The sequence below is a fragment of the Lepidochelys olivacea genome, assembly GCF_965140295.1.
Source record: "Lepidochelys olivacea isolate rLepOli2 genome assembly, chromosome: 5".
NCBI classification, from domain to species: Eukaryota; Metazoa; Chordata; order Testudines; family Cheloniidae; genus Lepidochelys; species Lepidochelys olivacea.
In genome coordinates this window covers 69,786,226-69,814,145 of record NC_140415.1, presented here as the reverse complement: position 1 = coordinate 69,814,145, position 27,920 = coordinate 69,786,226, and the positions used below count along the sequence as shown (strand labels likewise).

The 27,920-nt window shown below is 38.3% G+C and overlaps 1 protein-coding gene across 4 annotated transcripts in view; it reads right to left on the bottom strand.

The window, feature by feature from the left end:
* Nucleotides 1–27,920, bottom strand: part of FER (FER tyrosine kinase) — a 424,757-nt gene that overhangs the window by 134,917 nt on the left and 261,920 nt on the right. For all 4 annotated transcript variants that reach the window (XM_084629253.1, XM_084629251.1, XM_084629254.1 and 1 more), the window contains 3 exons: nucleotides 25,293–25,349; nucleotides 15,533–15,648; nucleotides 13,961–14,055 (listed from right to left, as the gene is read on the bottom strand). In XM_084629253.1, coding sequence (XP_084485379.1) covers nucleotides 13,961–14,055; nucleotides 15,533–15,648; nucleotides 25,293–25,349 — 268 coding nt within the window. The remainder of the gene's footprint in view (nucleotides 1–13,960; nucleotides 14,056–15,532; nucleotides 15,649–25,292; nucleotides 25,350–27,920) is intronic.

Genomic DNA, 27,920 nt, shown 5'->3' with positions numbered 1-27,920 from the left:
TTCATGAAAGCAGCATTAGCCTGGGAATGGAGACATACTTGTTTATAATTTTCAGCACAGTGAACATCTGGTTCTTGCAGGGGGAACATCTGCCTTCCCTCTCTTCCCCCATAGAAACGATTTTTGGGAAAGCTTCCAGAGGGTTCCATACAGACATTTCCTTTCTTGAGGTTTTCTTAGGGAGGAGATGATTATGCCCCCCCTTTCCTTTGAAATGAATGATACACTTACTTGGAGAATTCTTTGGAACTTTCCATATTTCTTGTCCAATTTTATATATTTGCTAGATATCACCACTCCATTCATGTACTCTTTTTCTAATAAATCATTCAAAAATTTCTGAAGTTTGCTGTATGAAAACTGTGAATACATTTACTTGTGACTACTTGGTAAAGACATAGAACTGATGCTATGAAAATCATATAATGGAAGGAATGATCTTCCTTCCCAAAGGAAACAAATACACACCTTAAAAAAAACTGTGCCTTCTAGCAAGTGTGAAATAAGAAAATCTTCTCAACCCTACCAAACAGAATAAAGAAACAAAGCATTTAACAGCCTCTCAGTTTGTAATAAAAAAATAAGTTATTTATTGTTTCATGGTATAAGTACCCATGAAGAGAAACTTCTTTAAATTTAATGTGCTAACATAACTGGAAGACCAGATGAAGTATTTTAAATATATAAATATTTTGTTCAGCACTATTGCCAGTTGTATTATGGTTTGTCCTCTAGTGCAGCACACTTTGTTTGGATTTCTAGGGAAATTGCAGTCACTTATATTCTTCTGAGAAAAACTTCTAAAATAACACAGCTTATTTAAATATGTTTTGTGAGTTGTTTTGCAGAAGTGCTGAAATCTCTGTTCTTACTGGTCATTGAGAGAGAGAGAGAATCATAGAATTATAGGACTGGAAGGGACCTTGAGAGGTCATCTAGAGCTCCAATTACTCAGCACCTTTGGAAATTTGGAAACATTTAGGGGCCTACATTTAGAAGTCTCATTTTGAAAGTTTTGGCCTTAATTTGTATCTCCTTTTGTTTTTCAGAAGAAGGAAGACCACCATCACAAACTGATTCACTGAATATTAACTTTTCCCCTACGTCTAAGATGAAACTTTAAGCACCTGCTCTGAAACAAAGGCCAAGGGAACTTTCACTAACTTTCACTGCTAAGGTAAAAATGCTAGTTTCCAAATGAAGAACACCTTTATAGTAAAAACTGAAGGGTGGTTTTTGTCAACTCTCTCCACTACCTGTTTTAATGCGTCCATTTCCATCACCAACCTTTCTAGGTTACTTTTATAGCCCCCATTACCATAGTACCTGAGTGCCTATGACAAAAGTCTTTGGCAAAATCCAAGGATTCTCTGGCAGAGGGTTATTGGCTGTACCCTACACCAATTAACATGTAAGCAACACCAGGAACAGTTTTAGCTACGGAAGAGAGAGACACAAATAATTCTCTATGACGAGAAACTTCTCATTGTACAGTGATACAAAAAGAAGTATTCTGTGTTTCAAAATAAACAATTATTAGCGCCCCAAATCTTTTGTCCTATTCTATTAGCCATAAGTTACATTATGTGCATTACTTGAAGCTGGTGTGCCACTAGGCTGGTTAAACATACGGGAAAAATACACCAATGGCCTAGGAATGCAAACCCTGTAGTGGCTCACAGCCCACACATTCAGCTGTCAACAATGCAACTTCAACCCTGATGAAGCTTGGAAAGCCAAAGGGAGTTCACAAGACGTGAAACGTCATGAAAGACCCGACACAGAAGATCCCTGGCTTCGATCTCCCATGAAGCTTATGGGCAACCCTAAACCGTATCTGCGCAAACCATAGCAGATGTGGATACTTGCTGCACAAATGGAGAATTAAAGACTCTCCTGTGTGTGACTATCGTCGCCCAGAACAGACCATAGAACATATAACAACTCAATGCCCATTTCACAAATATGAAGGAGGCATCACACCAATACATGCAGCTACTCCTGTTGCAATTATGTGGCTTAATCATCTAAATATAACATGATTAGTTGTTGCTCTACATTTACATCAGCCATACAAAGATGAAGATTGCTTTGTTTAGGATTCATATAAGTACTCATTTGCTCATGAGAGGAGGAAATTCTTATTTCATCTCTTTTTAAACTATGGAAGATACAGGAATGATTCTGTAATGGTTGTAATAAATTCTGCTTTATGTCTAATAACCCTTTCCAGGATTAATGCTTTGTTAGTTAAGCCTTTTACTTCAGCCTCTAGAGAAGAATAAGGATTATTGGAATGTAATGGTCTATCCAAAAGACAATAAGAAAAATGCCAGTACAGTGTCTGTGCAATATGTCAACAGGTAATAAACTTTTGTAATGTACAAATTAATGGAAGCAATTCTACTTTCAAACAATTAATATGCTTTCATTGTCTTGGTAAGTGGTAATCTTAAACTATTCCATCCTCATTTGTTTTTGGATATTAGGCACCAAATGAAACAGAGCAATCACACCACAGCCTGCCTCATTATGAAGTATCACTTTAAAATATCCATTGCTCCCAAATGTTGGTTCAGAAATATTTTGATGGATGAAATCAGAAATATAAGCTTTGATATAATACAGTAATGAAAAAGTACATTGGCATGAATATAGTGGTTAAAAAACTATACATTAACAGCAAAAACCAACCAGGTCAATGAATTAGTTTGAAATTCATGAAATTCATAAAAAGAGTTACACGAAACTAGTACATTTAACAACAACAGAAAAGAAAGGCTAGACTGTGCTTTTTTCACTTATCCCTGAGTAAGGAGTGGCATTACAGCTGCATTGTCCCAGAAAAAGCATCAGAAGGGAATGAGACTCAGGGCTAGTCTACACTCACAATGCTGCAGCAGCACCATTGTAGCGCTTAGTGAAGACGCTACCTATGCCAACAGAAGAGCTTCTCCTGTTGGCTTAGGTACTCCATCTCCCTGAGAAGTGGTAGCTATGTCAATGGGAGAAGCTCTCCTGTCAACATAGCGCTGTCTACATCGGGTGTTCAGTCGGTATAACTGCATCGCTCAGGGATGTTTATTTTTCACACCCCTGAGCCAGGTAGTTATACTAACATAGGTTTGTTGTGTAGACAGAGCTAAGTGTCACACTTTGTCCTGACTCCCCTGCACGGTCAGGTTAAAGCTAGTCACTACAATGTAGATCTATATCCTTAAAGAGAAAAGGTATGCTTGAAAATATATTTCACCCCAAAAGATTTCTAATTAAAAGTTTACAAAGCTTTCATTTCCATTCATTTGAAACAAAAAGGAGAGAGAGAGAAGAAACAACATACAAAGTACCAGATTTTATACTCAAACTAATGTCATGTTATTGTTCCTTTCCTTTCCCTTCCTCGTCCTCACCTTTCTCCTTTTATAATTTTTTGTTTCTTTTTCCTTCCTTCCCTGTCTTGCTATGCAGAGCTTTGAATTTGCAGTGCAGTCATGGAGCTTTACAAAAACTAATAGCAATTTTTTTTAAAGTACATCAGAAGCAGGAAGCCTGCCAACAATCAATCAGTGGGGCCACTGCATGAATGAGGTGCTAAAGGAGCACTCAAGGAAGATAAGGCCATTGCAGAGAAGCTAAATGAGTTCTTTGCATCAGATGCATTCTTGCATCTTCTTCACCTCAGAGGAAGTGAGGAAGATTCTTGAGCCATTCTTTTTAGGTGACAAATGTGATAAAACTGTCCCAAACTGAAGTGCCAATAGAAGAGATTTTGGAACAAACTGATACATTAAACAGTAAAAAGTCACCAGGACCAGATGGTATTCACCCAAGAGTTCAGAAAGAACTCAAATATGATACTGCAAAACTACTAACAGTGCTATGCACCCTATCACTTAAATCAGCTTCTGTACCAGATGACTGGAGGATAGCTAATGTGACACCAGTTTTTTAAAAAGGCTCCAGAGGCAATCCTGGCAATTACAGCCTGGGTAAGCCTAAACAATCTATTAGAATTCTTTGAGGGAGTCACCAAATGTGTTCCAGGCTGATCTGGTGGTTAGAGTGTACCTTGACTTTCAGAAAGCCTTTCACAAGGTCCCTCACCAAAGGCTCTTATGCAAAGTAAGCAGTTATGGGTAGATCCTCTCATGCACCAGTAACTGGTTAAAAGACAGAAAACAAAGAGTATAAATAAATGGGCAGTTTTCACAATGGAGAACGGTAAATATTGGTGTCCTCCAGGGATATGTACTGGGACCAGTGTTGTTGTTCATATTCCTAAGTGATCTGGAAAATGGGGTAAACAGAGAGGTGGCAAAATTTGAAGACAATACTAAATTACACAAAATTGTTTAGTCCAAAGCACACTGTGAAGTGTTACAAAGGGATCTCAAGCAACTGCGTGACTGGGCAACAAAATGGCAGATAAAATTCAATGCTGACAAATGCCAAGTAATGCACATTGGAAAATATAATCCCAACTATACATACAAAATGATGGGATCTCAATTAGCTGTTTCCACTCAAGAAAGATCTTGGACTCATTGTGGATAGTTCTCTGAAAACATCCGATCAATGTGCAGCAGCAGTTAAAAAAACCTAACAGAATGTTAGGAACTATTAGGAAAGGGTTAGATAAGAAGACATAAAATATTGTAATGCTACTATATAAATCCATGGTATGCCCACACCTTGAATCCTGTGTGCAGTTCTGGTTGCCCCACCTCAATAAAGATTTATTAGAATTGGAAAAGGTACCAAGAAGGGCAACAAAAATTATTAAAGGTATGGAACAGCTTCCATATGAGGACAGATTAAAAAGATTGGGACTTTTCAGCTTGGAAAAGAGACAACTAAGGGGAGAATATGATAGATGTCTATAAAATTATGAATAGCGTGGAGGAAGTTATTAAGAAATGTTATTCACTCCTTCGCATAACAGGAATCAGGGATTGCCCAATGAAATTAAGAGGCAGCCAGTTTAAAACAAACAATACCAAGTACTTCTTCATAGTCAATTGGTGGAACTCATTGCCAGGGGATGTTGTGAAGGCCAAAACTACAACTGGGTTCAAAAAAGAACTCAGTAAGTTCATTGAGGATAGGTCCATCAATGGTTATTAGCCAAGATGGTCAGGGATGCAACCCCATACTCCAGGTGTCCCTAGCCTCTGACAGCCAGAAGCTGAGTGTGGACGAGAGGGGGATGGGATCACTTGATAATTGCCCTGTTCTGTTCATTTCCTCTGAAGCATCTGGCATTGACCACTATTGGAAGATAGGATATTTGGCTAGATGGACCATTTGTCTGACCCAAGATGGCTGTTCTTATGTTGTTTATATATTTACAAGTAACCAAAACCTATAGTATTATAGGAGAAATAGGGAGTTGGGACTAGCAGGTAAGAAAGGAAAATAGTCAATGAGAAGATCTTCATTTTAACCAATGGTTCAAAATGCAAGAGAGTTTGAGAAATCTTGATACACAATCCTTTTTCAAATTGTTTTGTATTTTTATTCTCAATTCGGCATCTTATCTTCTTAAAGAAATCACATGCAAAAAACCTTCTCTGCAGTAATTATTATTACACAAGAGTCAGGAAATGTTGATTTAGGCCCATAAAGCCGAGTCCTTGCAAGAATTTGTGGGGCATTTCTCCACCAAATTATTTCCTTGTACCATTTGTCCAGTTCTCTACTGCACATTTATGATTTCAGTGAGTTCATATTATCTGAGTAGGACAGGATAAAATTAAATCTTTTTAATAATATTTTCAAGGCTGTTGGCAAATTAGGCGTTATGCAGTCACAAAACATATTAAACCTTCTGCTTCACTAAATCTCTCTTTCACAGCAGTCAATTAGCATGAACAAGTACCTCAAATAAGAGTATTTCCATTTTCCATAAAACCCTAGTCACTTATCTCCAACAAAAAATGCATATGGTCAACAGATTACAGAAAAAGGACTTGAATGGTTATCTTAGCAATGTGTTTCAAACTGCTGAGTTTTTAAAAACTTCCTAGATATTTTATTCTCATTTTAAATTTTTGAATAGACTGTACATTCAGATCTTTTTTACAAATAACTAGATCGCCTCTTCAATAAATCTGAAGGATATAGAGTTGATCTTGATTTAGAAGTAAAACTGGTTTATTAATGGGTAATAATAGGAAATCTAAATTATTTTGTAATAAAATATAAATAAATTACTAAGTATTTTACATACAGCCAGAAAAGTATGCTTTTTAAAAGATACCCTGGAGAGTCCTTTTTAGTAATGATACCAATGTTATTTTATTGAGACATTTATACATGGTATCTGTGGCATGGCTAATATATGAAATATGAACCAGTTGGCAAAATCCCCTCTTTTTTATCCGAAGACCTAATTACTGCTGCTTCTTCATTATGAAAGATGTCTGGTTTGACTGGAAAGCAACAGAACACAACCCTTCTTAGAAAGTGACTATAATATTAGCCTTTTTAAATTAAGACAGAAAACTGTGTTTGTAAACATAGGGGTGTATTGTTGCTTTTAAAAACATAATGAAAGGGTGTAGTTATTTTTAAAACCTTGACATGTTTGAGTAAAATGATCCCATTTCTAAATTAAACTACAATTTGGATTCCAGAAAATAATGCTTTAATCGTCTAGGTAAATACGAAAGACAGATGCTACTGTAACTAGATGAAGATCTTGCAATGAGTTATCCAACAGCTACCTAAATCAAATTGTAAACGTAAAATAAAAAAAGTTAAAAGATGTTTCTCTTGCAATTGCCAAGCTTTCAAACAACTACAAAAGTAAAAGTATAAAAACTGCAGATGGGCAGAGGATATTTTACATAGAATGTTATTTTCAAATGTTTTCCTTGTTAACATTTTTTTCTGGTCTTTGTAGCACTTTGTATCTTCTAGATGTTTTGATTCCTCATGTCAAATCTGGTTTTCATGGTGTAAGAATCCTCTATATACATATCTTTTTTATTTCTCTCACTGTTTTCAGAAAACAGAACTACTTAAACTCAGTTATGCTCACAAATGCTTTGATCATAAAAATGTACAGGGTGAACAAGTAGCCAAATTTAATCTTATTCTCAATATTTTAACCACCCCCCTATTCCCTCTCTCACTTCTGTCTGTTTTCAGATAGAAATCCCCCTTCATCTTCTCGGGAGAAGGGGAGGAGCAGAAGGAACAACAGCTATTTCAAAGAGCAGTAATCCTCAAAAACCAGGGAACCATGGCTCCCTGGAAATGATAGTAGTAAAACATGGCAGTTTTGGGGAGGAACACACCATCTGCCCCCCAAAGGGAGAGGGTGGGAGAAGACTGGACAAGAGCAGCTGTGCCACCACCTCAATTCCCAATAAGCCAGGGTAGTTTGGTGAATATGGGAAGGAATATTTACCGCCTACCCTTGCAATGGGAGGAACAGAATTAGAAACATAAATAATAAGATATGGGATGTGGACCTGAGGCTGAAGAGGATCCTAACAGGAGCGGGAAAGAATCCATTAATTATCTTTCTTGTGGGAACAAATGATATGGCTAGATTCTCACTGGAACATATCAAGGGAGACTATCCCAGGATGGGGAAGATGCTAAAAGAAATTGAGGCTCAGGTGATCTTCAGTGGGATTCTGCCTGTTCCTAGAGAAGGGCAACAAAGGCATGACAAGATTATGATGCTCAACAGATGGCTCAGGCAGTGGTGCTATAAGGAGGGCTTTGGGATGTATGGCCACTGGGAACCATTCATGGACAGGGGACTGTTCTCTCAGGATGGACTTCACCTGAGTAAGAAGGGAAATAGACTTCTAGGATGGAGGCTGGCACAAGTGATCAAGAGAGCTTTAAACTAGGAATCTGGGGGAGATGTCCAGGTAATCTCCACGCCAGTTATTCTCTTTGAGAGGGAAGAAAACGAAATAAGAAAGGATATTGCCGTGGGTAGGAGAATGGACATAAGGGTAGGTACATACCAATCTAATAGGTAATATTGGCGATAGAATGTCTGTGCCCAATGGAGTAAAGAATGTGAGTGAATTCAAATGGCAAAAATTAAGATGTTTGTACACTAATGCGAAGAGCTTAGGTAATAAAATGGAGGAACTAGAGCTACTGGTGCAGGAAGTGAAACCAGATATTATAGGGATAACAGAAACATGGTATAGTAGTCATAACTAGACTATGGATATTGAAGGGTATATGCTGTTTAAGAAAGACAGAAATAAAGGCAAAGGTGGTGGAGTAGCATTGTATATCAATGATGAGGTAGACTGTAAAGAAATAAGAAGTGATGGAATGGATAAGACAGAGTCTGTCTGTGCAAAAATCACATTGGGGAAGAAAGCTACTAGAGCCTGCCCTGGGATAGTGCTTGGGGTGTGCTATAGAACACCAGGATCCGATATGGATATGGATAGAGACCTCTTTAATGTTTTTAAACAAGTAAATACTAATGGGAATTGTGTGATCATCCACATATAGACTGGAGGACAAGTGCTAGTAATAATAATAGGGCTCAGATTTTCCTGGATGCGATAGCTGATGGATTCCTTCACCAAGTAGTTGCTGAACCAACAAGACAGAATGCCATTTTAGATTTGGTTTTGGTGAGCAGTGAGGACCTCATAGAAGAAATGATTGTAGGGGACAATCTTGGTTCGAGCGACCATGAGCTAATTCAGTTCAAACTAAATGGAAGGATAAACAAAAATAGATCTGTGACTAGGGTTTTTGATTTCAAAAAGACTAACTTAAAAAAATTAAGGAAATTAGTTAGGGAAGTGGATTGGATTGAAAAACTTGTGAATCTAAAGGCGGAGGAGGCCTGGAATTATTTCAAGTCAAAGTTGCAGAAACTATTGGAAGCCTGCATCCCAAGAAAGGGGAAAAAATTCATAGGCAGGAGTTGTAGACCAAGCTGGATGAGCAAGCATCTCAGAGAGGTGATTAAGAAAAAGCAGAAAGCCTACAAGGAGTGGAAGATGGGAGGGATTAGCAAGGAAAGCTACCTTATTGAGGTCAGAATATGTAGGGGTAAAGTGAGAAAGGCCAAAAGCCATGTAGAGTTGGACCTTGCAAAGGGAATTAAAAACAATAGTAAAAGGTTCTATAGCCATATAAATAAGAGGAAAACATAAAGAAGAAGTGGGACCGCTTAACACTGAGGATGGAGTGGAGGTTAAAGGATAATCTAGGCATGGCCCAATATCTAAACAAATATTTTGTCTCAGTCTTTAACGAGGCTAATGGAGAGCTTAGGGATAATGGTGGGATGACAAATGGGAATGAGGATATGGAGGTAGATATTACCACGTCCGAGGCAGAAGCCAAACTCGAACAGCTTAATGGGACTAAATCGGGGGGCCCAGATAATCTTCATACAAGAATATTAAAGGAACTGGCACATGAACTTGCAAGCCCATTAGCAAGAATTTTTAATGAATCTGTAAACTCAGGGGTTGTACCGTATGACTGGAGTTCCTATTTTTAAGAAAGGTTAAAAAAAAGCGATCCGGATAACTACAGTCCTGTTAGTTTGACATCTGTAGTATGCAAGGTCTTGGAAAAAAATTTGAAGGAGAAAGTAGTTAAGGACTTTGAGGTTAATGGTAATTGGGACAAAATACAACATGGCTTTACAAAAGGTAGATTGTCTCAAACCAACCTGATCTCCTTCTTTGAGAAGGTAACAGATTTTTTAGACAAAGGGAACACAGTAGATCTAATTTACCTCGATTTCAGTAAGGCATTTGATATGGTTCCACATGGAGAATTATTAGCTAAATTGGAAAAGATGAGGATCAGTATGAAAATTGAAAGGTGGATAAGGAACTGGTTAAAGGGGAGACTACAGCGGTGTATTCTCCTCTCAGAAGTCATCTGTTCTACCACTGGGAGAAAAGAGAGACGAACCTGCACCTCAGAGACTTTCAAGCCACAGAGCAGGAGATTTGTCCAACCTAGCCAACAGAGAGGGGTCCGAGAGAGAGCGAGCGCGCAAGAGAGCGCAATTACATAATTGTTTGTTTTTCAGTCGTGGGTCCCTAAGCAAACAGAAATGATATATTTTGTGGAAAAAAACCCTAAATTTGGCTTTTAGTTCAGAGACCTTCACTTCTATGTAATGCAATAGCCAGGAATAAATTAATAAAGTCACTTTAATAAGCTATTATAGGTTTATGTTGTGGGTTGAAGACTGCTGGCTTGAGGTGACTGGTTGCATTGACTGGCAGAAGAAAATGTTGAAACTAGGTGACAGTTTGCTCTCATTACCATGCATGGCTCTTTTTGTGACCTTCACTCACTCACTCTCTCATGGCTGTATTTCTGAAGTGTGTTCTTTTATTTATTTATTCTGTGGAATATATCATTGCTCTATAGGCTTTTTTGAATTTTCCTATCACAGTGTTCATTTCTGTGGGAGGAGTGTCATTTCTTATGCTCTGTAAGAAAGGTTTTCACTTAAAGATGTTTGGGTTTCAAACATGTTATATTCTTTGGCTGTGTGTATAGCAACATCTGGGTTGTTTCCTGTGGCCAACAGTGATTGTATGCTTGTTTAACTGTGAGTCTGCCACCCTTCTTTTGAGTCCTAACATTAGCTACTTTATCCTGAGATATATTTTCTTTTCCAGTTTCCAAAATACAGGACAGTCATGAAAATGATCTGACTCTGCAATTGGAACTAGAAAGAGCCACAAATAAAGCACTAAAAAAAGGAGTACTTGTGGCACCTTAGAGACTAGCACTGAAACCCAAATCACAGCAATCTCAAAAGAGAATAAACAGCACATATCCCACACATAGGAGGTATACAAGGGAACAAAAATATACTTCACAAATAAGGAATCAGAACAGGAATCTATAGGAAAGGGCAAACTATATGCAAAAAAATGAGCAAACATAATGGGTGAAATCCCACCACAGTATGTAGCCAAATGTTTCTATTATATTCCCTGGAGAGACTACAATGTAGCCCTATAAACCAGAGTCTTCTACAGTTCTGCTTTTCACAGTGTGATACAATTTTATACAATTAAATTTTCTGTTTTGAACTAATTTTCTTAAATTGAGTTGCAGGATTATATAGTTTAAAGATCCTCAAGTGTACTCACTAGGATTGCCAACTTTGTAATATTTAAAAAACAGACACTCCAGCAGGAGTGCCGGGGACTGCTCCTGCCTGCCTCTTCCCACAAGGTCCAACCCCTGACCCACCCCTTCCCAAGGCCCTGCTCCTGCCTCTCCCCACCCACCAAGGCCCCGCCCTCTATTTGCTCCTCTTTCCCCCTCCACCGTTCTGTCATTCTCTGCTTTTCCCCTCCTCTTCCTTCTGCCCAGAAGGGACTTGCCTTCAGAGCTGGGATCTGCTGCTGCCCAACACAGGTAGGAGGTGGCCCCAACTGAGTAGGGGCTGGCATAGGTAATGACCAGGCACCTCCCTGCCTCCCCCACCTGCAGTAACCGGATACTGTCAAGTCCCCTTTCTGACCGGACTTTCCGGTCGAAAACCAGACACATGTCCATCCTAGTATCTGCATTTGTTATTTTATTTGCAGAGAGAAAATATAAGGAGAGATAAATAATAAACACACACTGAGAAAACTGGGCCAGGTGATGCGGGGAGTGAAAGCACTAGTGTTTCACCTATGAAGATCCAAGTTCAAGTTCTAGGTCTGATCACAAGTGAAACTTATTTTAGGTAGTCTCATCCAAATTTGCCATTAGGGAGGTGAAAACCAGTAGTGGTAATACTCTGCGCACAGCCATCACTCCTCTAATATAAAGCTAGTACCCAGCCCTTCCTCCGTCTGCCCCATTCACCAGCACCAGAATTCCTAACTTCTCTAGTTGGGTTGGTCCTGTTCCTGGTGTGCTGGCCATTTTTAACTCTCGAAAAGGCTTGGTACTAGGTGTGAAGGATTGTAAATACTACAAAGGCTACTGAGGCATTGTAGCGGGGTGGTCACCCCGCTCCGGCCATGAAGGGGTTAAAACAGCCCTGGGAGAGGGCTGCCTGGGGGAGCCAATAGTAAAAGCAGCCCTGGAGAGGGCTTCAGCTGGGAAAAGCTAGGCTGATAGGGGGAAGCAGCCACAACTGGGGCCATGCCCCAATCGGGCCACAGCTGGCCCTGTAAGAGGGCTGAGGGCCAGGAGCTGTAAGATTCTCACTTTAGCCTGGGAGCGGGAAGGGCTAGCTGCCTGGGAGCAAGGTACATGAAGCAGAGCAGTGCTGGGGAAAAGGACAAAGGGAGCTGGGGAGCTCCAGCCTGGTAAACCCCAGGCTGCAGGCCTTGTTGGGGGCCTACAAAGGTACTGGGGCTACAGAGGTGCAGCCTGGGAATAGGCAGAGGCAGCTTATCTAACCTCCTTGCCAACGATGAGCAGTCATGACAGACTGCAGTCTGCCCCCGTGAGCGGGGGCTACATGATGACTGGCAGTAGCCACTGAGGCAAGGTGGGGATAGAGGGTTGGGGGCTCCCCTGGGAGGGAAAACGCAGAGTAAGGGGTACTGCTGGGGGTAGAACCCTGAGGTAAAGTGGCACTGGGGTCTCAGAGGGACACGGGGTCTGAGGCAGACAAGACACCGGCCAGTAGAGGGCGCTCTGGAGTTGGAAAGAGCTATTTCCCAGGACGACCAGCACTGGTGAGTCATCGCATCACTACAATTATGCAAGCATGGAAGCTAGCCAGAATACCCAGAGCACAACAAAGCACACCAGGATCAGAGTTAGGAAGTTTCTTGCAGATCTGAAGCCAGGAGGGGGGAAAAAACAACTTTTAGGTGGGTGTGAAGGTAGAAATGGTCACGGGTGAAAGATTTAAAATCTCATTCACTGATTTCCCCACATACCACTCTACCAGAGGCCTGCTTTTTCATCTTGTCCTGGGCCATGTGAATCCTGGACCAAAATGGCAGAAGTGTCTCAGGCCAGGATATAAGAACATTGACAGAGATGTCTGTGGAAGCCTTCACAAAGCATGGCCAGAATAAGCCTGGCTCAAGACAATGCTATTAGTCTCCCATTTTCATAAACAATAAAAGTCAGTCACATATACAACAAAATCTCATTGAGAAAGACAGTAAATCATAATGGGACTAAGATTTCACTGTTGCATCTGTGCTTCTGTTAATACTCAAGTATTATAAACAATAAACTACACCCAGACTTTCAATGAAAATATAGGCTATTTCTTTGTGAATGGAATGGTTCTTGTTACATTTCAGAATATAATTTTGAAGTCATTTTTTTTAAAACTCATCACCTATATTAACTGTGCTGCATAGTAAGGAACACCAGTGGTTACCAAGAACACAGCTTTTCTTGCTACAGACAGATTCAAAGTGGGAATAAAGTGCCTAGCAGCTGCTGTTATCTTAACAGTTGGAAACTGTCTCCATCAGCTGGCAAAATACAAACACAGCAGTCCAAAAGTGGTACAATGCTATCAGAAAAAGAAAGAATACGATTTTCCTAAATAACCTATTTTCATACTTTTTAATGGAAGAGATATACATAAAACACAAAAGAAACTTCAGTGGATAGGGCATATTATAGATCATTACTCATCTGTACCAAAGATTTACAGAAGTTGAATGTCTAAATTTAAACTCAGTTAACTCATCAATAGCAAAGACATCAATAACATAGGCAACACATGGAAAAAAGGGGTATTTTGTTCTACACTGGAGTGAGAAAAATTAAGACTATTCCTGCACTAAACAAATGTGTAGTGGTACTTTCTAACAACTTGTGATGTTTGGGTTGGTTATAGAGAAACTCACATCAGACCTGCACAGCATCATGGCTAGCATAAACCAAGCTCTCTAAAAAGTTTATAAATGTAGAACTGTTGGGATAGATCATGATAACGCTAATAAAGGCAATTAAGACATCATAAACTAAGGGCTATATGTTATAAAAACGCAAAAAAGAAATTTACCTGGAATAAGTTCCATAACTATATAAATAGGCTGCCTTTGAGTGCAAACTCCTATTAGCTTGACAATATTGGGATGGTCATATTGCTTGAGTATTCTGCATAGGGTGCAAAAATTTTGATTACGTTAGTATATTTCATTATGCAAGCTGATTAAAATAAATATCAGCAGAAAGTATCTTAAACCTCTAACATTATTTTAAAGCAAAATTTTCCTGGTTATATTATCCAAAATAAAAACCAGTTGCTTTCAATGCATCAAACATACCACTCTGTGGAATTACAATCATACCACTCTGATGAGAAAATTAAAAACTAGTGAATACATTAACTAGTTTACAAGTCAAGATCTACTTAAGTATTCTCATAGTGATCCCACCATTTGTACACATCATAAAACAACTATATAATTTGACATGACAAGGCAGTCATACCTCATGAGGCCCAGAATTTAACTGAAAGATCAGAACTGGGCAGTGCTGAGAGAGTTCGGTCAAAAACCTTGCAAAGCATCTGTTTGCACAGCTCAATCACCAACTCATTTTCCTGAGCATTAAATACAGTAAAAATAATTTAAACTGAAAACAAAAAATTAAGGATAATGATTCCAATTTAGGAAGCTAAAACAATAAAACTTGCATCTGCTCAAGTAAGGCTATGATGAGAATATTTACAGACAGAAGAATATGCCATGATTTATAAATGAAAAGGAGGGCTGGTGAGAATTCTAGAGAGACATCATAGCTTCTGAAAGTTTGCTGCCTACTAATTAACTTGAACCACCTCTTGTAAAAGAAAATGGAAAGCTTTAGTATGCTTGAATGCCATCTCAGTAAGGAATAATGTATTTCATTTTAATTTCAATATAAAATTATTTCTTGAGTTGCAGGCTGCTTAGCAAGTGAAGCAATTCCTTGGTAGCCAGCCAGGCTATTAGCATGAAATCAAAGCCATTTTCAAGGAATTATATAGTTCAGATATCCAGTAAGTCATTTGTATATAGCTAATGTTTTCTACCTTTCTATCTCCTTAAAACTCAGTTATTTATCTAACAATGAAACTATGTTAAACTCTAGCGTGAGGACAGCAAGATAACTTAAAACATTTTACAATATTGTGGTACACTCCCTTACCCTGAGAATTTAAAGGCCATGTACTTGTGTTCTCATGTATCAGCTCACATACTTGGGCTTAGTAGGCTTTTCACCAATGTTTTATAATATAATTGCTATTTCAACCTCATTTTTCCCCACTATCAGGAATATCCTTTGCCTGTCTGGCACAGCCCAGTTCTTCCAGAAGGCCTGTTTCTTCCCAAGAAAGATTAGTTAATGAGGTCAACATTTACATGTTTTATGACTACCACTACTACTCTAAAGTCTTGCTTGAGTCTATGATAAGGTCAGAACTTTGGGAAAAAAAGCTCTTAACTGGCTGGCAATGTTAGTTTCAGGGCTTATTTATGATTGCTGGACTGGTCACTAAAGATACCCGAAATCTTTAATTTTCAAAATTAAAATTTCAATTAAAAAAATTCAAGGTAAGCATATATCTAATTACATGTGGAGAACTCACCTGGCCTCTGATAAAAATTTTATTTTCAGTTCCTGAGGAAGATCTTCTTTACAAGTTTTTACAGCAACAGGAGTTTTATCCTTTAATGTTCCCTTATATACTTCACCAAAATTACCCTGAAATTGCAAATATATATATTCATTGTGCTGAGTAAACACATGATTTTTAAGTCTTCAGAAAAATAAGAAACAGATACCTCATATCAAAGAATTTTCATTAGGATCTATGTTTTAAAGATGCTTTTATAAAATCATACTAACTTCAAAGGAAAATTGTTTTATTTTCTTGCTCTTACTCTAACATCATCCAGTTCATAATCCATTTTTATATTTGATCATATCTAACATACAGAATCTGACAAGATATTCTACTGTAACTTTAAAATATTTTCTGAACAAACGAAATAAGTTGGTCTTCAAATCCTTTTTTTAGTCAGTGGAACTTCATTAACTTCTAAAATCTGGGTTACATGTTGAAAATATTACTTTCTTCCTTCTCTTCGATATTAACTCCACATCTCCAGATAAGAAAATGGAGAATTGTTTATTCCCTACTTTGAGATGCAGAATTTTTGTTATCTGATATGATCTTTGATGGGGCATGACATAGGCAACTGTACTGATTACAGTATAATCAACTATTGTTACAGCCAGTTCTCATCCGTGTTGTTACATTACTGTGCACAACGAGGAGTCCTTGTGGCTCCTAAGAGACTAGCAAATTTATTTGGGCATAAGCTTTCGTGGGCTAAAACCCACTTCATCAGATGCATGGAGTGAAAAATACAGTAAGCAGATTTCAGAGTAACAGCCGTGTTAGTCTGTATTCGCAAAAAGAAAAGGAGTACTTGTGGCACCTTAGAGACTAACCAATTTATTTGAGCATGAGGTTTCGTGAGCTACAGCTCACTTCATCGGATTAATTAATTAATTAATCCACTTTCACCTTAATTGAATCGGCTCGTTAGCACTGGCCCCCCACTTGGTAAGGCAACTCCCATCTTTTCATGTGCTAGAATGTATATTCTGCTTACCATATTTTTCACTCCATACATCTGATGAAGTGGGTTTTAGCCCACGAAAGCTTATGCCCAAATAAATTTGTTAGTCTCTAAGGAGCCACAAGAACTCCTCGTTTTTGCTGATACAGACTAACACGGCTACAACTCTGAAACCTATTACTATCTACATATAAATTGGACAGGGAGGCCAAAGGCTCTCCATATACAGGAAGGTTTTCCTCTCCCATTTTCAAAATTTTACGCTTTACACAAAGGTGAGGTTTGAGGCCCCACATTTTGCCAATAAGTGGATTTAAAAAGTAACTTGTTCTATATTCAGATTTCTGAGATGCCAAGCAAGAGCTTTTCAGTGAAAGACATATTTTTTAAATTGGCCTTTACAGCAGGATAATATGGAATAATTAGGCAGGAGAGTAGAATGAAGACAACTAAAAAGTAATTTAAGCTTACCATAAAGTTGCTGATTATCTAAACAATAACTATGATTGAGATATGGGAACTAATTAGTTCAAGACCGAAGGCGCAGCAAATCAAAAGAAACTATTGCAGGTCCAAGGGTGCTCTCAGTTTCTGCCTTTTCACTACTTAGGCTTAAGAAACTAGGAAAGATTATACTCATGCAAAGGAGCAGACCATGCACAGGAGCACAAAACTGAAGGGCATATTTCCTTTATCTGTGCTTGTTGGTTTTCTTTTTTTCTTCCCCCCCTGTAAGAACAGATATGGCTAAATCTTAAAGCTATCCCTGGTTTATCTCTACACAGATCTCTTTCCTTATGTATGCCTCTGTTTGGAGTTTTGTGACTTCAGTAAGCATAGCCAGAATTTGCAGGAAGTGGTTTCCTTGTTTTTCTGAGTAAATAAGGTTTTTTTTAAATAATCACCACACATATATGTACATGAGCACACATACTAATGTGAAAAGCAAAAAAAAAGGGGGGGGGAAGAGATACAAACGGTAAGGAGAAAGAGATAAAACTCAGGCGGATGATAGCAATGCTGTTATAGTTACAAGGTACTTCTATTCTAAATCCCTATTTATAAACACAACTTTGAAAAATCATCTTACATGAAAAACACCAAGATATAAAACAATTTTTAAAAAATATTTAAGTCTGTACTTATATAATATTCCCTTCATAAAACTGAACTGTAGAATTATTACTTCCTCTACTATCTCAAGCCTCTGTTAATTTGTCTAAACTAAGATAAAAGGTATATTTCTAAAACTTGTGGGTGAAAACATTTTCAATCTTTTTAAAACCCTAATTGTATTTGAACATGTTAGCTGAGGTGAACCAGAGTTCACTACATAAAGTACACCTATAACCCTAGTTTAGACAAGCCCGATGTCATGGTGATCTTCTTTGGGCAAGAAAGTGCTAGCTGGAAATCCCTTTCAAGTCGGTTAGTATCACCATTACATTACTGCCGGGGGAATAAAAAAAAAAAAAAAAAAAAGCATGCAGAGACACAAAGTTCTCTATGAGCCAAGCCTGCTACTTGTACAGTGCTTCCTAGTAGTGTCAGCCCAGGGAATGAGATAGTAAATATTGATCTCATCACCATAAGACTATTAAGCTGGTCCATAAAAACGTTTAAAGAAAGTCTTTCACACTGGAGAAAATTTGGAGAAGAGAACAGATTCAAGAAACAACCAATTTTCAGAGCAACTTCACTGCAGGAGCAAGCAAGAGAAGCTGATGGGCTGGGAGCAAACTCTTTTAAAAAAAAAAAAACGGCTTGCAAAATGGTACGGAACAGTATGAAAACCTCATGTCAGAGAACTAGCTCAATTAAAAATATATATGATAGTTTTCTACAGTCAGAAGTCTTCCTTTTGGACTGTCTTCTACCCTAGATCTTTGTGCAGAAATCCCAATGGTATCAGTGGTGGTTCTACATGCAAAATGAGGGTAGACTATGGCTTATTAAGTATTCTAAAATTCTCTTATGCCATTAATAATAGCAATGAGAAGTTCCAAGGGGTGCCCATGCTGGGAAAACTGTGGAGCATTCACAGAAACCGGGTGCTTTTAACCATAAAACATTACTAAAATCACTTTGCAGCTCCTTCTTTGCTTAAATGATGGTGTTTTAGGAACTTTTTGACAGAAAATGCTCTTAAGTCATTTATTTAGATATTTTAAGTTAAGTACTTTTATTTTTTTATTATTCATAATGTTCCCTCTGAAGTTTGAAATTCATTTTTAATTTCCCTTCAAGTTTGTATTTACAGCTCCAATCAGGATTGTTAATTTAAATAAAGAGGCAAAACTAGAAACAGACCTGTGGCTATTGAAAATACATTTTTCTTCTAGGAGATAAAGAAAAATGGTTTCTTTGTAACCCTTCTTGCATAGATAGTGGTTCTCACAGAATGTAGGCTACACACGGCATTACTTTTATGGAACAAACAGAAACTGCAGCAATTTTTTTTAATTACCTGGCACTGCAAAGATGACTATTAACAAAATTAAATATACATGGGTCAAGGTAATGTAGATATATTTCAAACCTAAAATACTTGACAATACACTTTGTAATTTCACAGTTTTATAAAGCTGTGTTTATTATATGGTTGAGCTTGCTAGTTCTTTAAACAGGGTTTCTTTTCTCCTCTCAGCCATTAGTAAGTAGCTTATACTTGGAAATCCAAACTTCAGATAGGACATCTTTGAACCACAGTATTACTCTCACTCAGCAAGGGCTGCAGATGCTCCTATGTTTTGAAAAAGAAAATGGAGAATAATGATAGTTCATTGTACTCTATCCTGGTTAATTTTATTTTATTCCTTGTGAAGGGAGACCGCAGGTAAGTTAATATAAGCAATCTCCATTCATTCTGGGGCAGACACTGCTCGCCCATTTATTCTCAACCTGTTCTTCAATCTGGTGACCGCTATTTAGAAACTTTTAATAGAGCTAGAGGTGGTGGGATGGAATGTGAGTTATCTATATGACTTGGCTGGTGTCTTCTGAAGTACTGCTAGTACTGCTCCATGCAGCTGGAAACAGAAAAGTATGAATAGTGTAGCAATCAGCATCTTCCTCCCTCTTTTAATTCGGAGTAATCACAGCACATTTTTAAAGTGCCTTGCCAAGGCAAGATATATTTACAGATTCATAGATTTTAAGGCAAAAGGGACTATTAAATCTTTTACTCTGACCTCCTATATAAGTAGGGACCTACCAAATTCATGGTCCATTTTGGTCAATTTCACGGTCATAGGATTTTAAAAATTTAGCTATTTAAATCTGAAATTTCATGGTATTGTAACTGCAGGGGTCCTAACCCAAAAAGGTGTTGGCGGGATGTGTCACGAGGTTATTGTGGGAGGTGTTGCGGTACTGCTACCCTTACTTCTGCACTGCGGCTTGCAGCAGCGCTTCCTTCAGAGCTGGGCAGCTGGAGAGCCTTGGTTGCTGGCTTGAAGCTCAGCTCTGAAGGTAGAGCCGCCGCTAGCAGCAGCTCAGAAGTAAGGATGGCATGGTATGGGATTGCCACTCTTCTGCACTGCTGCCTGCAGAGCTGGGCCCTCAGTAAGCAGTCACCACTGTTTGGCCGCCCAGCTCTGAAGGTAGCAGCACAGAAGTAAGGGTGGCATGCTATGGGTATGGTATTGCCACCCTTACTTCTGCACTGCTGCTGGTTTGCTGCCTTCAGAGCTGGGCACCCAGCCAACAGCCGCCGTTCTCTGGCCACACAGCTCTGAAGGCAGTGCAGAAGTAAGGGTGCCAATACCGTGTGCCCCCTAAAATAACCTTGCAAACCCCCCACCCTGCAACTCTCACTTGGGTCAGGACCCCTAATTTGAGAAATGCTGGTCGCCCCCATGAAAGCTGCATAGTATAGGGTAAAAGCACACAAAAGACCAGATTTCATGGTCCGTGACGCATTTTTCATGGCCGTGCATTTGATAGGACCCTATGTATAACACATACCATGGAATCTCATCCAGATACTTCTGTAATGAGCCCAATAATTTGCGTTTGACAAAAACATACCTTCCAGGAAGGCCTCCAGTCCTGATCTGAAGACTTCAAGAGAAGGAGAATCCACCACTTTCCATGGTAGTTTGTTTCAATGTCTAATCACCCTCACTATTAAAAATTTGAGCCCTTATTACTCAGTATTTTCTCCCCATGAAGCTACTTATAACCATACTCAAATCATTCTTGAACTTCGTTTTGATAAACAAAACAGACTGAGTTCTTTAAGAGCTTGTCCACACGAACCCTTAGTTCGTGGCAAGCTGGGGTGTAAATCTATCCTATCTGTTGAGCATCAAGTGTCCATGTGGACTCCGCTGCCATGCAGTAAAATTTCCCTAGTATGCTTTAATCTACTTGTTTCAGAGTAACAGCCATGTTAGTCTGTATTCGCAAAAAGAAAAGGAGTACTTGTGGCACCTTAGAGACTAACCAATTTATTTGAGCATAAGCTTTCATGAGCTACAGCTCACTTCATCGGATGTATACTGTGGAAAGTACAGAAGATCTTTTTATACACATAAACCATGAAAAAAATGAGTGTTTACCACTACAAAAGGTTTTCTCTCCCCCCACCCCACTCTCCTGCTGGTAATAGCTTATCTAAAGTGATCACTCTCCTTACAATGTGTATGATAATCAAGGTGGGCCATCTCCAGCACAAATCCAGGGTTTAACAAGAACGTCTGGGGGGGGGGGGGAAGGTGTGTAGGAAAAAACAAGGGGAAATAGGTTACCTTGCATAATGACTTAGCCACTCCCAGTCTCTATTCAAGCCTGAGTTAATAGTATCCAATTTGCAAATGAATTCCAATTCAACAGTTTCTCGTTAGAGTCTGGTTTTGAAGTTTTTCTGTTGTAATATCACAACTTTCATGTTTGTAATTGCGTGACTAGAAAGACTGAAGTGTTCTCCGACTGGTTTATGAATGTTATAATTCTTGACATCTGATTTGTGTCCATTTATTCTTTTACGTAGAGACTGTCCAGTTTGAACAACGTACATGGCATAGGGGCATTGCTGGCACATGATGGCATATATCACATTGGTGGATGTGCAGGTGAACAAGCCTCTGACAGTGTGGCTGATGTTATTAGGCCCTGTGATGGTGTCCACTGAATAGATATGTGGGCACAGTTGGCAAGGGGCTTTGTTGCAAGGATAGGTTCCTGGGTTAGTGGTTCTGTTGTGTGGTATGTGGTTGCTGGTGAGTATTTGCTTCAGGTTGGGGGGCTGTCTGTAGGCAAGGACTGGCCTGTCTCCCAAGATTTGTGAGAGTGTTGGGTCATCCTTCAGGATAGGTTGTAGATCCTTAATAATGCGTTGGAGGGGTTTTAGTTGGGGGCTGAAGGTGACGGCTAGTGGCGTTCTGTTATTTTCTTTGTTAGGCCTGTCCTGTAGTAGGTGACTTCTGGGAACTCTTCTGGCTCTATCAATCTGTTTCTTCACTTCCACAGGTGGGTATTGTAGTTGTAAGAATGCTTGATAGAGATCTTGTAGGTGTTTGTCTCTGTCTGAGGGGTTGGAGCAAATGCGGTTGTATCGCAGAGCTTGGCTGTAGACGATGGATCGTGTGGTGTGGCCAGGGTGAAAGCTGGAGGCATGTAGGTAGGAATAGCGGTCAGTAGGTTTCCGGTATAGGGTGGTGTTTATGTGACCATTGTTTATTAGCACAGTAGTGTCCAGGAAGTGGATCTCTTGTGTGGACTGGACCAGGCTGAGGTTGATGGTGGGATGGAAATTGTTGAAATCATGCTGGAATACCTCAAGGGCTTCTTTTCTATGGGTCCAGATGATGAAGATGTCATCAATATAGCGCAAGTAGAGTAGGGGCGTTAGGGGACGAGAGCTGAGGAAGCGTTGTTCTAAGTCAGCCACAAAAATGTTGGCATACTGTGGGGCCATGAGGGTACCCATAGCAGTGCCGCTTATTTGAAGGTATACGTTGTCCCCAAATGTAAAATAGTTATGGGTAAGGACAAAGTCACAAAGTTCAGCCACCAGGTCAGCCGTGAGATTATCGGGGATAGTGTTCTTGACGGCTTGTAGTCCATCTTTGTGTGGAATGTTGATATAGAGAGCTTCTACATCCACTCCTATTTCAAAGCGTGCAGCAGGCTAGTGCAAAATAGAGTTACACCCTAGCTTCCCCCCAAACTAAGCATTGGTGTAGACATAGTTTCCTGCACACATAATTTTTGTGTCTTTTTTCAGGACCTCCATATGTCTAACATCCTTTTAAAAATGTGGACATCAGTAAAGGAGGCAATATTTCAGTAGTGGTCTCACTAATGCTGTATATGGGGGGGAAGTCACCTCCCTACTCCTATTTACTACTCCCCTGTTTATACATCCAAGGATTGCATTAGCCTTTTTTGCCACAGCATCACTCTGGAAGTTCATGTTCCAGCATTTGTGTGCTATGATCCCTAAATCCTTTTTAAAGTCACTACTTTACAGGATACAGCCCCCCGTTCCGTAGGAGTGGCCTGAATTTTGTTCCTAGATGCATAACCTCACAGTTAACTGTATTAAAATACATTTTGTTTGAATGGGCCCATCTTATCAAGCGATCCAAAACACTTTGTATTACTGCCCAGTCCTCATTATTTACCATTTCTCTAATCTTCGTGTCATCTGCAAATTTTATCAGCAATGATTTTATAATTACTTGATAAAAATGTTAAACATGGGGCCCAGAACAGATACCTGCAGAACCCCATTGGAAACACTTGCATTCAACAATGTCACACTGACAGCTGATTTTTTGAGATCTGCTTGTTAGCCCATTCTTAATGCATTTAACATATGATGTATTGATATTGTCTAGTACTCATTTTTAAATGAGAAAGTCATGTGGTACTGAGTCAAATGCCTTATAAAAGTCTAAGTATATAACATCTGCGTAACCTTTATCAAACAAAGATGAAATCATATTAAAAAAATCACGTTTGTTTGACAAGACCTATTCTTCCATAAAACCATGTTAATTAGCATTAAGTATAATCCAGCCCTTTAATTCTTTATTGATTGAATCCTGTATCAGCTTTTATGTTATTTTGCCTAGGACTGATGGTAGGCTAACTGGTCTATAATTAGCTGTGTCATTCATTCAGCTTGACCTTTTTGAATATTGGCATGAATTAGTCTTTTTCCATTCTTCTGCAATTTCCTCAGTATTCCAAGATTTATTAAAAAACAACATCAGGGGATCAAGGACATTTTATGCCAACTCTTTTACAATTCTTGGGTGTAAGTTAACTGGGCCTGCTGATTTATCCCTACTAGGTACTGTTTCAAATCCTTCTTAATTAGTAATTGACTGGAAAGTAGTTCACCATCTTCATGTGATATGAGTACATCATCCTACTCCTTTCCAAATATAGAAATGAAATACTTATTGAACGTTTCTGCCTTTTCGGCTTGTCATTACTCCTGAATCAGTTTTTACATAACAGCAACATACATGCATAATTGAGGCAATTTTCTTTCACAAGAAGTAATTCTTCAGTTATAGGATGTTCTGTAAATTTTTCTGTCAAACCATATCTTGATATAATCATAACTTATTTTACCATGCACATAACTTATTTTACTTAATATTGAAATGTATAACTTTTATTCAATGACTCATTGTGTCTGTCTTGCTCACCTAGGGGTAATTAATGTTTATTTTTGTGAGAAGGCCTTGATTGATGCCAGAAATGTGTCTCTTTTCCAGCATGCTGCTTTTCCATTTTCTTCAGTAGAACTGGCATTATAATTGTGTGGCATTTTTAGTGGACATAATTCTCTGTTTATCTAGTGGCAGTTTGTGTTTTTGTTTCCTTAATCTGTCAAAGAGATTTTATCCTGTGCAGCAGAATGCTTTGACAGAATTTTCCCCTCCTGTTCTTTGAATGGTTCGTCAATTCTTACAGTATAAGAAACATACACATTTTACGCTAAGCCAACTGTCTTTATGTGTTTCTTTTGATTTAAAGCATTTTTCAGGTTTTGTGGCATAGTCTAGAGCATTAGAGGCAGCCTAGTATAGTGGATTAAACACAAGTTTGAGAGCTTGGAATTCTTGAACATTAATTTCAGTACTTGTACTAACTCACGATGGGGTTTGGCATCAGTTTCACCAAATGTAAAGTGGGCCATAGGACTAGTTACTTACCGAATTTATAGAAGTGTTCTAAAGGTTTATGTTCGTAAAAGACTTTGACAATGTAAACTGCTATGTAAGTGCTAAGTATTATTTTGACTAATGCAGCAATTGTTGTGATGTTACCTACACGACTATTTTACTTGCCTTCTAACACTGAGCAGGTCATACAAAGTCAGTTCAGTCCACATAAACCATCTGATTTTTATCAGCTCACTAATTTATGTAAGCACCTTTACTACTTTGCAGAAACATTCCTCATTGCTTGTATTTATACAACACATAAAATTAGATTGTTAAAATCAGTATGTATATGTAAATATATGAAATATGCAAGCTGCTCTTAAAACACTTATACCAATCAACAAAAGACAGAGAACATTTATTATTTACTTGTAAATGTGGTGTACTTTTATGTATGCTGAAATTCAGTGCTATTTGCAATGCATTAAACTATATGAATTACTAAAGAAATTTTGTTTACTAGAAAAATAAGAGCTCCAAAAATAAGAAACTACAGACTTCACAGTCAATATATACTTGGAACTCATAGGCTAAGGAATTTTTTTTTCATTTAGTTCTGTTGATTACTTACTTTGCCCAGTAATTCTCCCAGTGTGACATCTTCATGATTGAGAACCCATTTCTTATCCTACAGCAAGGAAAAAACCAGTTGCTTAGTCCACACAATAGTATATTTCTTATAAGACGTATTTGAGCTAGTAGAAATAGACCTAAAGGAATATTTCATTCAGACCATTCAATCAACAGCATGCCAAGACATAACCTCAAGAGGCTATAAAGCAGATTTAAGAAATGTTGCTGCATAATAGAATATTAAAATCTACATTATAGCAAATTTCTATCAGAAAATTAAGCCTTCAGCATGATACTATACATGTAAATAGAGCACAACAGGCACTATTTTCATAAAACTCAGGATCTGATATCTACTATTGCTGATTTTAAAAATGACTTTAGTCAAAGTAAGGAGATAAGGATAAGGAGACTTCCTTTTGCAATACAAAAAAAAAATCCCAATAAACCTAATTCTGACTTGATCCAACAAAATGGTTTCCCTTCCAGTACGTTGTAAAAAGAGCCAGTTTTTCTACAGATGAACTGGCCATGTGTTAGCATTTATTAAACCTACTGTGTGCAGTTTCACATATTTCTCAAGTAATATCCCGTAGTATAATGAAAAAAAAAACAATCATCAATTATAGTGTCAGTACAGTACTGAAGACCAGTCATGCAAACATTCTATTACAAAACAGCATATGCATTAAATGGCTGCAAAAGCTGCTGACCGCACTGGGACACATTTGGATTGGTACAAACATGTTTTGCTGAAACATTTCCAGAGCTGTATTTTAATACTAATAGATATGGTCACGTAGAGGAATTATTTATTTCTGTTTATTTCTTTAGATTCTTCCAGCATATGATACTCTAGGCACCATACAAATACCACCAACAACAATATCTTATATGAAAATTTATCATCATCACATTTACACCATGGATCTGTCCATTACTAATGAAACAAACCCAAATCTAAACCAGTCTGTTGCCATCCCATTAATCCATTTTCTCCCTGAATCTCAGAGTAAAAGGTGGGTTTTGTAGCATGCCTGGTAAAATAGCAAATCTAGCCTTAATGCACCAACTGAAAGCAAATTCCAAAGTCAAGGACCCCCTTACCTATTTCCTCCCTCAAATAGAGAGGTCAAATTTGAGCAGCAGCACTAATCACAGTTGCAACAGAGAAAGTAAGGTGGTCTTTCAGGTAAGCAAATCTCAAAATCTTCAGGGTTGCAAACATATTGACAACCAGTGCAGACTACAGATTAGTGGTATAATGTGCTAATTTTTTGTATTGCACTCCTTAATAATCAAGTGGCTGCACTGAGCATTAACTTCAGTTTTATAATGGTCATACTGTGTAATCCATGTAGAACAGTCTAATCTAGAGGTGACAGCAACATCAATAACTGACCAGAATTAAACTGAATTGATTTAAATTCTTTCAGATTCTCTTTTTTCTGATATTTAGTGTTGATTTAAAGGCTCCTTTGTGCCACCAAGGTTAACCTAAAATTAAGAGCTTCAATGAATTGTAAATTCACCTTTAGTTGGTCATGGATTAATTGAGAACAAGTTCCGCTTTCTAAGAAGTTCTTTTTTTAAAAACAAGTTTACTCCCAGCCAAAATCCAAAACCTGATCTGATTTTGCTAAATTCAAAAATGTATACTGGCTGTATTACAATTTACAATCAATTTAGTGGACTTATTTAGCATTTCAAAGTGAATACTTTTTTTCACTTTTCTTAAATTAGATATATTTTTAAATCTGAACCTCTACATTTTCTCATCTGGACAGAGGGAAAAAATAGGAAGCTTTTCTTTTATCAAATGGATTGAGGGGGATAGTTAAAAATATTATTTCTCAATCTGCTGCAGACTTTCCCACCCTTTCTTTTGACTGTACTGTCCCCTTTGCTTCCATAAGTGGGGGGATGGGGCGGGGCGCGAGGGTAGGAGCCTGTAGCAGAGTAAATACAACCACTATTTTGCAGTCTGTTAAAGGCAAAAAGATATTAAAATAATTTTTATGGCTGAGACACAAACTAAGAAAAGAGAAGACATTTTAACACTTTCATTTGTATGTTACAACACAGACTGTTTTACTATGTTCTTGTACCTAACAGAGTGCTTTGCTTTTGTCGGTTTGCTTCATGTGCTTGACAACATTTAAGATCATCCTGAACATATTCTGTCTGTTTTCATTTCTCTCTTTTAATTTTGCAGCTGAGGTTTGTTTGTTTTTTTAAAGTGATGGAGTATGTGAAAAATATTCAATTTTAGATTCTTTTGGACCGATCTGATTCCTAAAGAATTATCAGATTTGTTCTAATCAGATAGTAAAATCTCTTCTGTATTGATCAGTGATTGGGACATCATTTGGGGACCCCCATTAGAGAAAGGTCGGGCTAGAAGGGACCTTGGGAGGTCAGTCTAGTCTCCCCACCCTCCACGAAGGCAGGACCAAGTATACCTTGACCATCCCTGACCGGTGTTTGTCTAACCTGTGCTTAAAAACCTACAATGACGGGAATTTCACAACCTCCCTTAGAAGTCTATTTCATATCTTAACTACCCTTGAAGTTAGAAAGATTTTCCTAGTATTGAACCTAAACTTCTCTGACTGCAGATTAAGCA